Here is a 13,883-nt window from a genome sequence, read left to right on the forward strand (position 1 = left end):
AAAAACGAACTAAAAAATAACATATATATTACCTTGAGCAATAATTAACTACAAATGACAGCTATTCAAGTCTTTACAAAAAAAAATCATGACGAAAAATGCGATGTAATGGCTAATGGCATGGGTCATTAGTATGTCATATATTAGAACTATGGTGGATATTGATCCGAGTTTGTTCATTTTTATTTGATTTGTTGTTAATATTTAATGTATTATTTGAACTTTTCTGTATGCTTTTTTCTAGTTTAGTTTTAGTTTAATCATATTTTAGTGTAATCATCACACAAGACATTATGGTAAATATACATCAAGACAATAACATACAGATACAATACAACAGCAAACTATCATTACATCAAGACATATATAATACTACTGTACATTAAGAAATATTCGGTAACTTTGCAAAGGTGCGATAATACAAAAGGTCCCATCGCTTCTACTTGTTGCATGCCCAGTAGGTATGCTTTTTTCGTTGAATATCAGAGAATTTTCCTTTGTTGTCAAATCTTCATTACCAAAATGTAAAGCGTTAGTTTTTTTGTTGTTGGGTTTAACGTCGCACGGCTAACAATTTACATAAATTTCAACAATTTTAGGTCATATGGCGACTTTCCAGCTTTGATGGTGAAGGAAGTGCTGCCATACCTCACTTTAAACTTTGACTCATATGAACCAACCACAAAAAAGTAGAAAAACATTTATTTTTATAAGGAGATTCTTTACAACAGAATATGCAAACTCTATTATGTTATGTTAATGTAAAACTAATTTCCGTGACTTCAAACACACATTTATGCGAATTAATTTCCTTCCATTTTACAATTTTTACAGTTAAATAAGCCATTCACCAAAATCAGTGGTCCCCGATAGATAAATTATATCATTACCGTGCTTATATTCTATGCAAAATATTTCACTTTTGGAACAAACACATTTAAATGTAAACACCATGTAGAGTCTGCTCTCCAGCTGGAGTAGTTTTGTAAAGTTCAATCATCAATTATCGTCAAATTTCCATCTTGTGTTTTGCGATCGGAACGCCGTCGCACCTGTCCCTTATCCAACTCGTCTTCATGTGATTCATCATCGTCACTTCCAGACGCATTTTCGTATCTGTCACCCATTTTATCTCTCTCTTGGCTTCGTCCATTTCTACTTCTTTCATAATAACTCCTATTATTCTCCCGTTTGTTTCGCGCAGTGGTCTTGCCATTTGAGTATGACCACTTGCTACGAGAAGAATAGCCATTATGATAACCAGCACCTTGTGTTGCATCTGCACGCCCATAGCTTCTACTGGTTGCATTCCCATCGCTTCTACTTCTACTGGCTGCATGCCCATTGTTTCTACTGGTTGCATTCCCATCGCTTCTACTGATTGCACGCCCATCGCTTCTACTTGTTGCATGCCCATCGCTTCTACTGATTGCATGCCCATTGCTTCTACCGGTTGCGCGCCCGTTCGTTTCACTGATTGCATGCCCATTCGTTTCACTGGTATCTACATCACTTTTATGTTCTGGTTTTCTACTGTCAGCAGTAACTTGTAGATCAGCTGCTTCGTCAAAAACTTCTACTAGAGCACGATCAACTACATGCTTGTTGTTAACGAGATGGATTTCTTTAACTTCATGTTGGTCGCAATGAATATTTACGAATTCATCAAGAGCTTTTAGAAGAGCCTTTCCACACAGCTTCAACTTTCTCTCATTTGTTTGAATAGTGCCTGAAGTGCATAGGATAGAATTGCAAGCAACTGTACTAGTAGATTTCTTGATACAAATGTTAAAGGGCTTTATTTCATTATGTCAACGAATGGAACTTGGTAGGGTGACATTTAAAAGGAGTGTTGAAAGTCTCAATATTGACCTTGGAATGGTATCTGGTGACTTCATATGTTAAAATGTTAACCTGCGTTTATTTCATTAACCAAAACAAAACCTCGAAATATTCTATAACAAGTCTGGCTGAAATGCCAAGTATCTAAGGTCAGTGCATTAAAATTTTAGACAAGAAGGGTTTTCAGACTTTTCTTCCAAAACGTAAATAACTACACCTTCAGACGGCGATGGGTTTTATTTTACGGAACAATCTTTGTATTTGGCCATCCAAGAAATATTTGAGTGGGATGATTTGAAAATCGGACCAGATGTTTCTCAACCTTTCCCACTAAAAAACATATAGGGAAAAGTGACCACGCCCCCACTGATGGCCATCTTTAACGAACTGGAAAAAAGTTAACAGTCTTGGTAGAGGGTCAAAAAAAGGAACATTAATTTTCTTTAAAATTATTATGAAATCGGACAAGCAGTTTCTGACAAGAAGATATTCAAAATTCCCACTATATGTACACAGGGAAAGGTGGCCATGCACTCTAGCAGCAATGCTTTTCGACGAATCAAATCGAAATAACTGGACAAAAAACATTGTAGAGGGTCATGTTGGAAACATTTCTGTAAAATAATTTTGAAATCTGACAAGTGGTTTCCAAGAAGATTTTCAAAGTTTTTTCTCTATTTCCGTTGCCATGACAACCAGTGCTCTGCGTGATAGTATATTCTTGGGAACCATCCCAAGAAAATGCAGGTCAGGTTTCATCAACTTCCACCTAATGGTTTCAGAGCAGATTTCGTTTCGTTGAACTGACTCAGATAAATTGACTGTTTCTAAGCTTACCTGTTCCGATCATTGGTATTGCTATTGTTTTCCATCCATTCCTTTGAACTTCCGACAGGACACTAGATATACAATCCTGGTATGCATCTGTTTCTTTTTTGTTTGCATCCACTACCCTATTTATCACGGCATGAAGAACATACTTTGCACCAAGGTTCCCGCCATCACATTTTAACACATCCGAGTATTTGACGTGGCCCTTTTTATGTTTTTCAATCATTTTGTTAAAACTTCTTGTGTATACAGTTCCACCCATATTCTTCAATGCATCGGCGATCAATCCCTGTGGTTCCAAAGTGTTACTCATTCCGCAAACGATGGTATCCATGTTTCTGACCTTGCTTATGTCTCCTTGGTAAACTTTCACTTTAATTTGATTGTCAACCATAAACTGCTTCGCAACACCTCCCCAGGATAATCTTTCATCTTTAGTCTTTACCACACTAGTGACTAATTCAGATGACGTATTATTTCTTCCTCTTTTAAAGTTCTGACTTTGATTCGTGTGTGACCTTTTGTCTTCGTGGTCTTCGTGGTCTTCATCGCTGTCATATGACCTTGAAAGGTGGGGGTTGTCTTTGAGGAAATTTGGCATGGAGCGTCTCGCGTTCAGGGATTCTGGGTCTTTCTCCCACCTTAGGACAGATTCGTTGACAAGTCGAAGAATTGACGTATCAACATCGACGATGTGGAGCTCCCTCGGACACTCCGATGGCAGTAGTGTGCTGCTGAAGTTTGCAGCGGCATATACATACATGTCTGCACACAGCTGTTTCGGAACACCAAAAATACCTGAAATATTTTAATAATAGTATGCAGCTGTTGACAAAGCCAACTTGATTAAAGAATTTTAAGATAATTGAATCATATCATATAGATGTGTCAGTCGGGTATTTAGAAAGATTGTGCAACGTTTCCAAACGAACAGGAGTCGTAACTCTGGACCAGAAATAGTGCAAGATGGTGTTTAAGCTGTGAAGTTGATGAAAGCCTGAATACATGGCATATCTAAAGCAACGGTAAGATTTGGTGGTTACAGTGTTTCAATATTAAAACTGAGTAATTAAACGTTGTACCTGCACTTATAGCAGTCATGGCGACAGTTTGAAAACGCTTTTTCTTGCATGTTATAAGGATATTGTAGATACAGTCATAAAGATCATCCAAGCATAATACCTTGTCTCTGAAACAAAACAACTGCATATGCATCTGGCTACTCTAAAAACTAAAGGAAACAGTGTTTTCAAACTTATACCGGAATGTATCATACAACTTCTGCAAAAATATTAGTATATCTGATGAACTCAAGTATGCAGGTGTCAATTTATATATGAACCGTGCCATGAGAAAACCAAGATAGTGGCTTTGCGACCAGCATGGATCCAGACCAGCCTGCGCATCCGCGCAGTCTGGTAAGGATCGATGCTGTTCGCTTTCAAAGCCTATTGTTATTAGAGAAACTGTTAAGCGAACAGCATGGATCCTGACCAGACTGCGCGGATGCGCAGGCTGGTCTGGATCCATGCTGGTCGCAAAGCCACTATGTTGGTTTTTACCGTGGCGTGGCTCATATATTTTTTCAAGTGATATATATTTTCCTAACCTTAGATCATCCCATTATAAATTATACCACATCTTGAAACTTCGTTAAGTTTGACTGAATTATTTTTCCGTCTTTTGTATTGACTTCAAGCATGTCTAATAGTGTTTAGGGTTTCTTGTATCGCTCTATATGCAACCACAATTTTATGTAAAATAATGATGTAATGTCCCTGAGATATTAGTCACATCGTACGTGGATAAAATTATTAACATCTGGATTGATATTTCGGTGTTTTTGCTATGATGAGGTTAGAACCCGCTTTAGCTTTTGCGACTAGTGCAGATCAAAATCAGCCGTGCAGGCTGATCATGGTCTGTACTACTCGCTATTCAGTCAGTAATTTTCAGTGAAAACCCCTTTGAATAATAAGTGGTACTGTCCAAATTGAAAGATGGACCAGTCCATTTTAGAAATTTAACAGGGTAATGTTATAAGGCTCTAACGCCTTTGTTTACAATGTGGCTGCCACATTTTTTTGTTATGAATATAGAATATATTAATTTCTTAGTAGATTCTAATTCCAAATTATGATGATCGATTTCTGCAAGATTTTTCAAAGGTTTGAATAATCATTATCATAGTAGTTAGTATTATAATATAATCCACTAGTTCTGATTACCTCCCTTTATGAGACTAATTGTAGTATTGAAATTAGCGTATTTCTAGCCATGCGATAATGTTTATTTGGACAGTTGTTTCAGCTGTTTTTTTTTAGTTTTTTTTTTTTTTGTTTTTTTTTTTTTTTTTTTTTGTTTTTTGGTATCGGATTTGGGCGAAACTTGAAAAAAAACACACTATCTACGCACGATAGGCGATTATACGTGGGGCGTAATAATTTCACTAGGGCCAGCTCGAGTGAAATAATTTGTACGACGTGTTACCGCTTGAGTGTATAAATAGTGTTAAAACACGGTTTTGCTATAAATTATTTCGATTCTAATATGTCCTTAATCAAACAGTAGATGAAATATAGTAGCGCTCTTTCTTGGTCGCAACAAGACCATTGACGTCGCTGCACGTTAACGTGACGTCAATCCAACAAAAAAATAAATCTGATACCACTTTCAGTTGAGTAAATACGGCAATAAGACATTGACCCGGTCAATCCATTACGATTCGATGCGTGAATTTGTTTGCGCATAAATAGAGGGTCGCAATGGGGCTTGTTTTCACATATTAACCATGCATTTGAAGGTAACGATAATAGATTTTATTTAGTTGTTTACATGTAAATTTGCTGATATAAGTCTATCTGGTCGACTGAATGTACATATGTTATGTTCTTCAAGAATGGAGGAAATAAAAGAATCAATCAATCATCCTCGGGTTTAGTAATATGTAATCCACGGAACACGTTCAGTCAGAGAGTCGCCTCAATTAGGAAAGAATAGTTTAACAACAGAGGTTATTTCTAAGGTCACTGAGTATGATTGGCCAGCTCGTAATGACAACAGCTTTCGATATCAGTAGCTCAGTCAAATGTGACTTACCGAATTAAAGTGTTCCTTCTCAAGAGAAGGAACAATAATATTGAATAAAAAGAAATAATCTTTTCAAATATTTAAATATCAAAGGAGTGTAATTACAAATTTTATAGAGATCAATTAATTATACATTTGTAATACGGATCTAACACTGTGTAATCCTTAAATAAAAAAATGAAAATAAAACAGAATATACGAAAAGTAAAAAATGTCGTATGTTGCTTAAAGGCGATTGACCACCTTTAAAGCCTTACGGAAGTTTAAAAACAAAAATATACACACCTGTAATCAGACCACATAGGGCCAACGGCGTGTATCACCGCCCTATATGGCAATTCTCCAGCAGTTGTTACAATATTCTCAGCAACTCTCAATGGACCGTATCTGTCCACATATGATTTACTTTCTCTGTCAAGAGCATAACCTGCAGCTTTTGAAATAGCCTTGGCAACGCCGCCTCCGTGAACCATGGTATCATTAGCTGCATTGACAATAACGTCAACGTTCAGCTGAGTGACGGAAGCCTTATAGACTTTCAAAACAAATCTGCCACTCAGCGTTGTCTTAAAATCAAAGTCGTCTGCGGGGTTCGTTTTGTATGTGGATGATCTCGGGCTGCTGCGACGTGACGGGTAAGAAGAGCTTCCTGTCGGGTAAGGATAAACTATTCTGTCGTTTCCGGTCGCGGTAGCGCCGTAAGAATAGCTCTTAGGTTTTGTTGATGGCGGACTCTTTATTTGACTCTCGGCCATAATCCTAAGTCTGTATCACCGGCTGGAATTTAAAAGAACTTTTTTTCAGCGTCGACGGGGTATTTTCAGACCCTTTTCGTTGGGACTGCACAAGTAAAGGCTGATTGTTTTGTTACCAATTAAAGAACAGCATTTTTATATAGATTTTAACGTTTTGAGACAAGACGATGAAAAAAGGCGTCCCATTTAAAAACAGAAAGTCCTGGTTTTCCGTTGGACTCAATATGTTAAGTGTGTAAACAAGAAAAAAAAAAAAAAACTATGGCAGATACCGGCATAATTGCGACTCGAAAGCACACAATTTGTATTATTGTTTAGTAAACCCTAGTATGACACCACTTTTATTTTTTCCCAAAAAAGAGATTCCAATATTCGTAGGACAGTAGTAGTATATTAAAACTATTTCTGCGCTTTCGCAGTCACCGTGTGAACAGTGCATGCTTGGTCCAGTCTTTGTACAGCCATGAATATAAATCCAGTCGACCTGTGGACAAACTAAAACGGCATAAGTTCCATTTGAAAATGGACATTTTGCCAGTTTTCAAGTGTCAAAAAGTTTTACTAGTTTTAAATCCCCAGCTGAATAATCAAATGAAACATGTACTCACTTTAAAACAAATCTTATGAGTTCTACGCCTATATTATCCAGTGTGTCTCTGTTTTCTAAATGAAATAAGGATGAAAATATTTAAAGCCGCACAATAAGTTACCTGGTTCCGTATAATTAATATTATATCCGATCCGACTTTCATGTTATGATAAATGCAATACCACAAAATGTATCGCATGTTTCCTTATTTGAATCATATGGCAAATACTATGGTGGCATATTTCTGCCACGAGATAGATAACACGATATGTATACTTCATACAATCATCTTGCTAAGTGGCAAAATTTTCTGAAAATATTATCTCAGTTATCAAGAGTCGAAGGGTTCCTGGAACTATGATATTGTAGCGATAATTTACATATTATCTCGAAACCTTTTGTGTAAGTGCCCACAGCTGTCATTTATTAGTTAGATAGCAACCTCGATACTTTCAGAAATTATCTTAATTTTTCAAACTTTTCAGAAAAGTTTATCTCAATAGTCAAATGTAAAATATTGCGATAGCTATCTAGCTATTTCATGGTAAAATATTCCACCAAAGATGAATTTAAGTTGTGGCAAAGTTGTTCTTTACTATAGTCTCTCTTATTTATGCTCATAGCAATTCAGTTCCCAACAAGTATCTCATAGTCTTACTTATTGCCCAGTGAAATTCAATTCGCAACAAGTAGCTTATAGTCTCTCTTATTGCTCAGAGCAATTCAATTCGCAACAAATAGCTCATAGTCTCTCTTATTGATCAGAATAATTCAATGCGCAGCAATCATCTTTGCTCAGAGCAATTCAGTTCGCAACAGGTAACTTATCGTCTCTCTTATTGCACAGAGCAATTAAATTCGCAACAAGTAGCTTATAGCCTCTCTTACTTTTGCTCAGAGCAATACAATTCACAACAAGTAGTGTACAGCCTCTATTATTATTGCTCAGAGCAATTCAGTTCGTAACAAGTAGCTTACAGTCTCTCTTATTGCTCAGAGCAATTCAATTCGCAGCAAGTAGCTTTGCTCATGGCAATTAGATTCGCAACAAGTAGCTTATAGTCTCCTTATTTCTTAATCAGAGCAATTAAATTCGCAACAAGTAGCATATAGTCTCTCTTATTTTTGCTCATAGCAATTTAATTCGCAACAAGTAGCTCATAGTCTTACTTATTGCCCGTTGAAATTCAATTCGCAACAAGCAGCTCATATAGCCTCTTTCATTTTTGCTCAGAGCAATTCAATTCGCAACAAGTATCTTATTGTCTCTCTTTTTGTTCAGAGCAATTCAATTCGCAGCAAGTAACTTATAGTCTCTCTTTTTGTTCAGAGCAATTCAGTTCGCAGCAAGTAACTTATAGTCTCTCTTTTTGTTCAGAGCAATTCAGTTCGCAACAAGTAACTTATAGTCTCTCTTTTTGTTCAGAGCAATTCAGTTCGCAACAAGTAACTTATAGTCTCTCTTTTTGTTCAGAGCAATTCAGTTCGCAGCAAGTAACTTATAGTCTCTCTTTTTGTTCAGAGCAATTCAGTTCGCAACAAGTATCTCATAGTCTCTCTTTTTGTTCAGAGCAATTCAGTTCGCAACAAGTATCTCATAGTCTCTCTTTTTGTTCAGAGCAATTCAGTTCGCAACAAGTATCTCATAGTCTCTCTTTTTGTTCAGAGCAATTCAGTTCGCAACAAGTATCTCATAGTCTCTCTTTTTGTTCAGAGCAATTCAGTTCGCAACAAGTAGCTCATAGTCTCTCTTTTTGTTCAGAGCAATTCAGTTCGCAACAAGTAGCTCATAGTCTCTCTTTTTGTTCAGAGCAATTCAGTTCGCAACAAGTAGCTCATAGTCTCTCTTTTTGTTCAGAGCAATTCAGTTCGCAACAAGTAGCTCATAGTCTCTCTTTTTGTTCAGAGCAATTCAGTTCGCAACAAGTAGCTCATAGTCTCTCTTTTTGTTCAGAGCAATTCAGTTCGCAACAAGTAGCTCATAGTCTCTCTTTTTGTTCAGAGCAATTCAGTTCGCAACAAGTAGCTCATAGTCTCTCTTTTTGTTCAGAGCAATTCAGTTCGCAACAAGTAGCTCATAGTCTCTCTTTTTGTTCAGAGCAATTCAGTTCGCAACAAGTAGCTCATAGTCTCTCTTTTTGTTCAGAGCAATTCAGTTCGCAGCAAGTAGCTTATAGTCTCTCTTTTTGTTCAGAGCAATTCAGTTCGCAACAAGTAGCTTATAGTCTCTCTTTTTGTTCAGAGCAATTCAGTTCGCAGCAAGTAACTTATAGTCTCTCTTTTTGTTCAGAGCAATTCAGTTCGCAGCAAGTAACTTATAGTCTCTCTTTTTGTTCAGAGCAATTCAGTTCGCAACAAGTAACTTATAGTCTCTCTTTTTGTTCAGAGCAATTCAGTTCGCAGCAAGTAACTTATAGTCTCTCTTTTTGTTCAGAGCAATTCAGTTCGCAGCAAGTAACTTATAGTCTCTCTTTTTGTTCAGAGCAATTCAGTTCGCAGCAAGTAACTTATAGTCTCTCTTTTTGTTCAGAGCAATTCAGTTCGCAGCAAGTAACTTATAGTCTCTCTTTTTGTTCAGAGCAATTCAGTTCGCAACAAGTAGCTCATAGTCTCTCTTTTTGTTCAGAGCAATTCAGTTCGCAACAAGTAGCTCATAGTCTCTCTTTTTGTTCAGAGCAATTCAGTTCGCAACAAGTAGCTCATAGTCTCTCTTTTTGTTCAGAGCAATTCAGTTCGCAACAAGTAGCTTATAGTCTCTCTTTTTGTTCAGAGCAATTCAGTTCGCAACAAGTAGCTTATAGTCTCTCTTTTTGTTCAGAGCAATTCAGTTCGCAACAAGTAGCTTATAGTCTCTCTTATTGCGCAGTTTATATATATGTACATAGTTTTTCTGCCATGCCTTCAAATCTCATTCACTTGGTTGGTTTATAATGATTAAATTCTAGGCCAGGCCCCATGTTCACAAAACATTTTTCTGTCTCAACTGAGTTTGAGTTTGAAAAAAAAAAAAAAAAAAAAAAAAAACTAAAAGTGTTAGCTTTACGAAAAAGGGTTGCATACATTCATATTATTTCTTTATTTCACGGGTTAGTAATTTAAAAACACAAACTGATAACAAAAAAGGCAGCAAAAATTCGTTGATGACGCAAAGGAATAAATTTAAGTCCTTGACAAAATAAAGATTTAGTGCGTAGGCTTCGCCCATATATCAGAATTTTCCCGTTTCCCCATGCATGCAATTTCATAACTTTTCTGACAATGTGTGAATTGATACTAGTCGATTTGTTGCTATTCAAACATGCAGTAAGCATCATTAATTATGTTTAATTTTGAAGATAAAATGACCAATTATGCGCACTGCTCTTCCACTTGTACTTGTTGGAAGTTTAAATAACATCTGAATAAGCGGGACCCTAATTATCTACTTGTCCGAATGTTTTTATTGATGAACTACATACACGCAAAGGACCCTAATTTATAGAGATAAGATGTCGTGCGCACGAGATAAGATGTCGAGCGCTTGAGATAAGATGTCGTGCGCACGAGATAAGATGTCGAGCGCTCGAGATAAGATGTCGAGCGCTCGAGATAAGATCTCGTGCGCTCGAGATAAGATGTCGTGCGCTGGAGATGACTCAATTTTTTTAAAAATGCATGTCCTAAACATACCACCGTAATATTCTGTACTGTTGTGCTAAAATACGCTTATAATGATTGAGCTCGGGATTCTAGTTGTGAAAATATAACCGTGTTTCCGCGTACTTTACTTGCTCATATAAAGCATTTATGGAAGTTGCCTTCCTTAATTATTATTTTTTCTAAATAAGGTTGGGACTAGGTAAGTTAATAAATTAATGATGTTGTTGATTCGCGTGCAAGTAAATATCCAGTCGGTGACAGTGTGTTCCTATGGTAAGGAATAAGTAAGCCTCGACGCATCTGTGGCGGTGAGCACACATAGGATGAACTTCTTTTCTGCAAACTGTGCACGAGAATCATGCTCGGCGCCGTCGTCCGACCCTTCACCTCGAGCAAACGGTGCCTTCTTCCTGTTTCCCTCTCTTCAAGCATTTCTTCACCCCGAGGAACAAAGTGTCGTCTGGTTCAAAGATGTTCATAAGAAAGCGAATTGACAACTCCTTCGATGAATTTAAGCCTACTTTATGGACGGTCAGTATTCTGTTTATATGAAATTTAAGCGTTAATAGTAAATCTGTGAAGCAGATAAAAATACCCTCGTGCGCACAAGATAAGATGTCGAGCGCTCGAGATAAGATGTCGTGCGCTCGAGATAAGATCTCGTGTGCTCGAGATAAGATGTCGTGCGCTGGAGATGACTCAATTTTTTTAAAAATGCATGTCCTAAACATACCACCGTAATATTCTGTACTGTTGTGCTAAAATACGCTTATAATGATTGAGCTCGGGATTCTGGTTGTGAAAATATAACCGTGTTTCCGCGTACTTTACTTGCTCTTATAAAGCATTTATGGAAGTTGCCTTCCTTAATTATTATTTTTTCTAAATAAGGTTGGGACTAGGTAAGTTAATAAATTAATGATGTTGTTGATTCGCGTGCAAGTAAATATCCAGTCGGTGACAGTGTGTTCCTATGGTAAGGAATAAGTAAGCCTCGACGCATCTTTGGCGGTGAGCACACAAAGGATGAACTTCTTTTCTGCAAACTGTGCACGAGAATCATGCTCGGCGCCGTCGTCCGACCCTTCACCTCGAGCAAACGGTGCCTTCTTCCTGTTTCCCTCTCTTCAAGCATTTCCTCACCCCGAGGAACAAAGTGTCGTCTGGTTCAAAGATGTTCATAAGAAAGCGAATTGACAACTCCTTCGATGAATTTTAGCCTACTTTATGGACGGTCAGTATTCTGTTTATATGAAATTTAAGCGTTAATAGTAAATCTGTGAAGCAGATAAAAATACCCTTTCCCTCATTTTCAATGTTTTTCGTTGATCAGAATAAAAAGTTGAAAGCATATCATTGAGGCCAGCACCTCCTATGTATTTATTATATTTGGTTATGACCATGGGTTTCTGGTTATTACCTAAGTTGTCGGCGTGAAATGTACTCAACATTTTTACTTTTTTGTTTTGTTTTGTTATTCTCCTTGAATGCAATGCAAAAACGCACTATTTTTCGTAAATTTTGATTCTTTGTTTTGTAGCTGTACGCTTTTGATTGCATTTGGCATCATGCTATTTAACGTAATGTTCCCGTTAGAAATATTTTGAAAAGTTCACGGGCTAATCGAATGGGTGTGAAATAAAACTGTCACAATATACATTATAAAAACTTTTTAATAAGGTGTCTTATTAAACGGTTACAAAATGTAGATATTTCAAAACGTTTTGGATTATGGTGCGGGTAAACATATTTCCAAACCACGAAGTACTCTGGCTGGCTTATTGATTAGTCCCATGTACAACGGAAATGAATCATTTTAGTTCTGATTTATTATTAGTTCTGTCCACCAATGAACATTTGAATAGCGCCTGTGTGCCGAAGCCTGGGCATGTGTACGAATGAAATGTGCCGCATATTAGTATAGACAGTATATTATCACAAACGTTCAAAAACTCATTAGACAATTTGCATTTTTTAACCATCTGCTCTAAATAAGTGTCGGTTTTTAATCATTGCATAAACTCACAACCAGTTTTATCAAAATTTTGAATATTTTTGATACACAACGAGTAAATGTGTGTGCGTGTGTGTATTGGAAATAATTTGTTATTATGTGGTTTTAAAAGTCGTTAAAACATTGTGTTTGCCTACATTACAAAGTTTATTTTCCCCTCATTTATACTCTTATAATCATGATTTTAATTTGATTTTAATGTAATGGTCGACGGAATTCAAACAGAAACTGTACGTTAGAACTCATTATTTATTTGCTAAAATGGTCATTCCTTATTTCACGAGTTTTTCGATGTTACCAAATTCGCTAATCAAGTGTTAAAGATGAGCGAATTCGGGGAATGAGAAGTTGTAATTAACCGATGTTTCGTTATGTTGTTACCTATTTTGCTGTGTACTGCCCCCCCCCCCCACCCCACCCAACCCCTCTCCCACTCTTCTTCCCAATATTGTCACAAACCCTATGCGCAGATAATCGGGGTACTGGTTACAATCCATAACAGAATGATTCAACATAATATCAATGTGTTACTTCTTCGTCTCTGTCACAATTTTTCTCATCAAATTCATTACGAAAATGAACATGAAATAAACTACAGGCTAGACATAACGATCTGGCAAATGTTTTCGGTTATTCTCATCTGTTCCGGTGGAAACACTTCCATCCTTATGTTCTCCATTTTGGAAAAGTTAACTTATGGTGTTATAAAAGTTCACGTGTGTAACGTCTTCCCACATAGTCCGATCGATTCGTAACAGAAAATGCCAAAATACTTCAGAAAATGGGAAAAGCACCAAAATTGGCACAGCTTTTTATTAAAGCATAAAAAGCATTTTTTTTCATGGGACCCATTTGATATCTGTCAAGATGGCCGATACGGCGGCCATTTTGGAAAACTCAATATTTACCTTACAAGATTCTAATGAAAGGTCATTATATTTACATTCATCCCCAAAATGCACCAAATATAAATGTATATGATAAAATAGATCCTAAATTTGCATCAAATGCAAAAATAACAATTCAAATGATGTTAATTTCTTTCTGTTTCCATGGTAACGGCTAGAATCTAGCCTTTAAAGCTCAGTTTAATATTATCATTGTGTTTTTTTTTCATATTTTA

General features: G+C 36.7%; 1 protein-coding gene across 2 annotated transcripts; it reads right to left on the minus strand.

Annotated features, from left to right (window-relative positions):
- Nucleotides 1–687: 687 nt before the first annotated feature.
- Nucleotides 688–7,348, minus strand: LOC123547425 (protein mono-ADP-ribosyltransferase PARP15-like). 2 transcript variants are annotated; one of them, XM_045334524.2, is made up of 5 exons: nt 7,229–7,348; nt 6,049–6,540; nt 3,756–3,862; nt 2,680–3,471; nt 688–1,729 (listed from the first exon to the last, which is right to left on the minus strand). In XM_045334524.2, the coding sequence occupies exons 2-5, from the start codon at nt 6,516–6,518 to the stop codon at nt 993–995; spliced, it is 2,106 nt and encodes a 701-aa protein (XP_045190459.2). In that variant the 5' UTR covers nt 6,519–6,540; nt 7,229–7,348; the 3' UTR covers nt 688–992. The 2 variants fall into 2 exon arrangements, with proteins under 2 accessions (XP_045190459.2, XP_045190458.2); XM_045334523.2 differs by having other exon boundaries at nt 7,127–7,275.
- Between the last annotated feature and the right edge of the window lie 6,535 nt (nt 7,349–13,883).

This window comes from Mercenaria mercenaria, chromosome 9 (genome assembly GCF_021730395.1).
Source record: "Mercenaria mercenaria strain notata chromosome 9, MADL_Memer_1, whole genome shotgun sequence".
In the NCBI taxonomy this organism is placed as follows: Eukaryota; Metazoa; Mollusca; class Bivalvia; order Venerida; family Veneridae; genus Mercenaria; species Mercenaria mercenaria.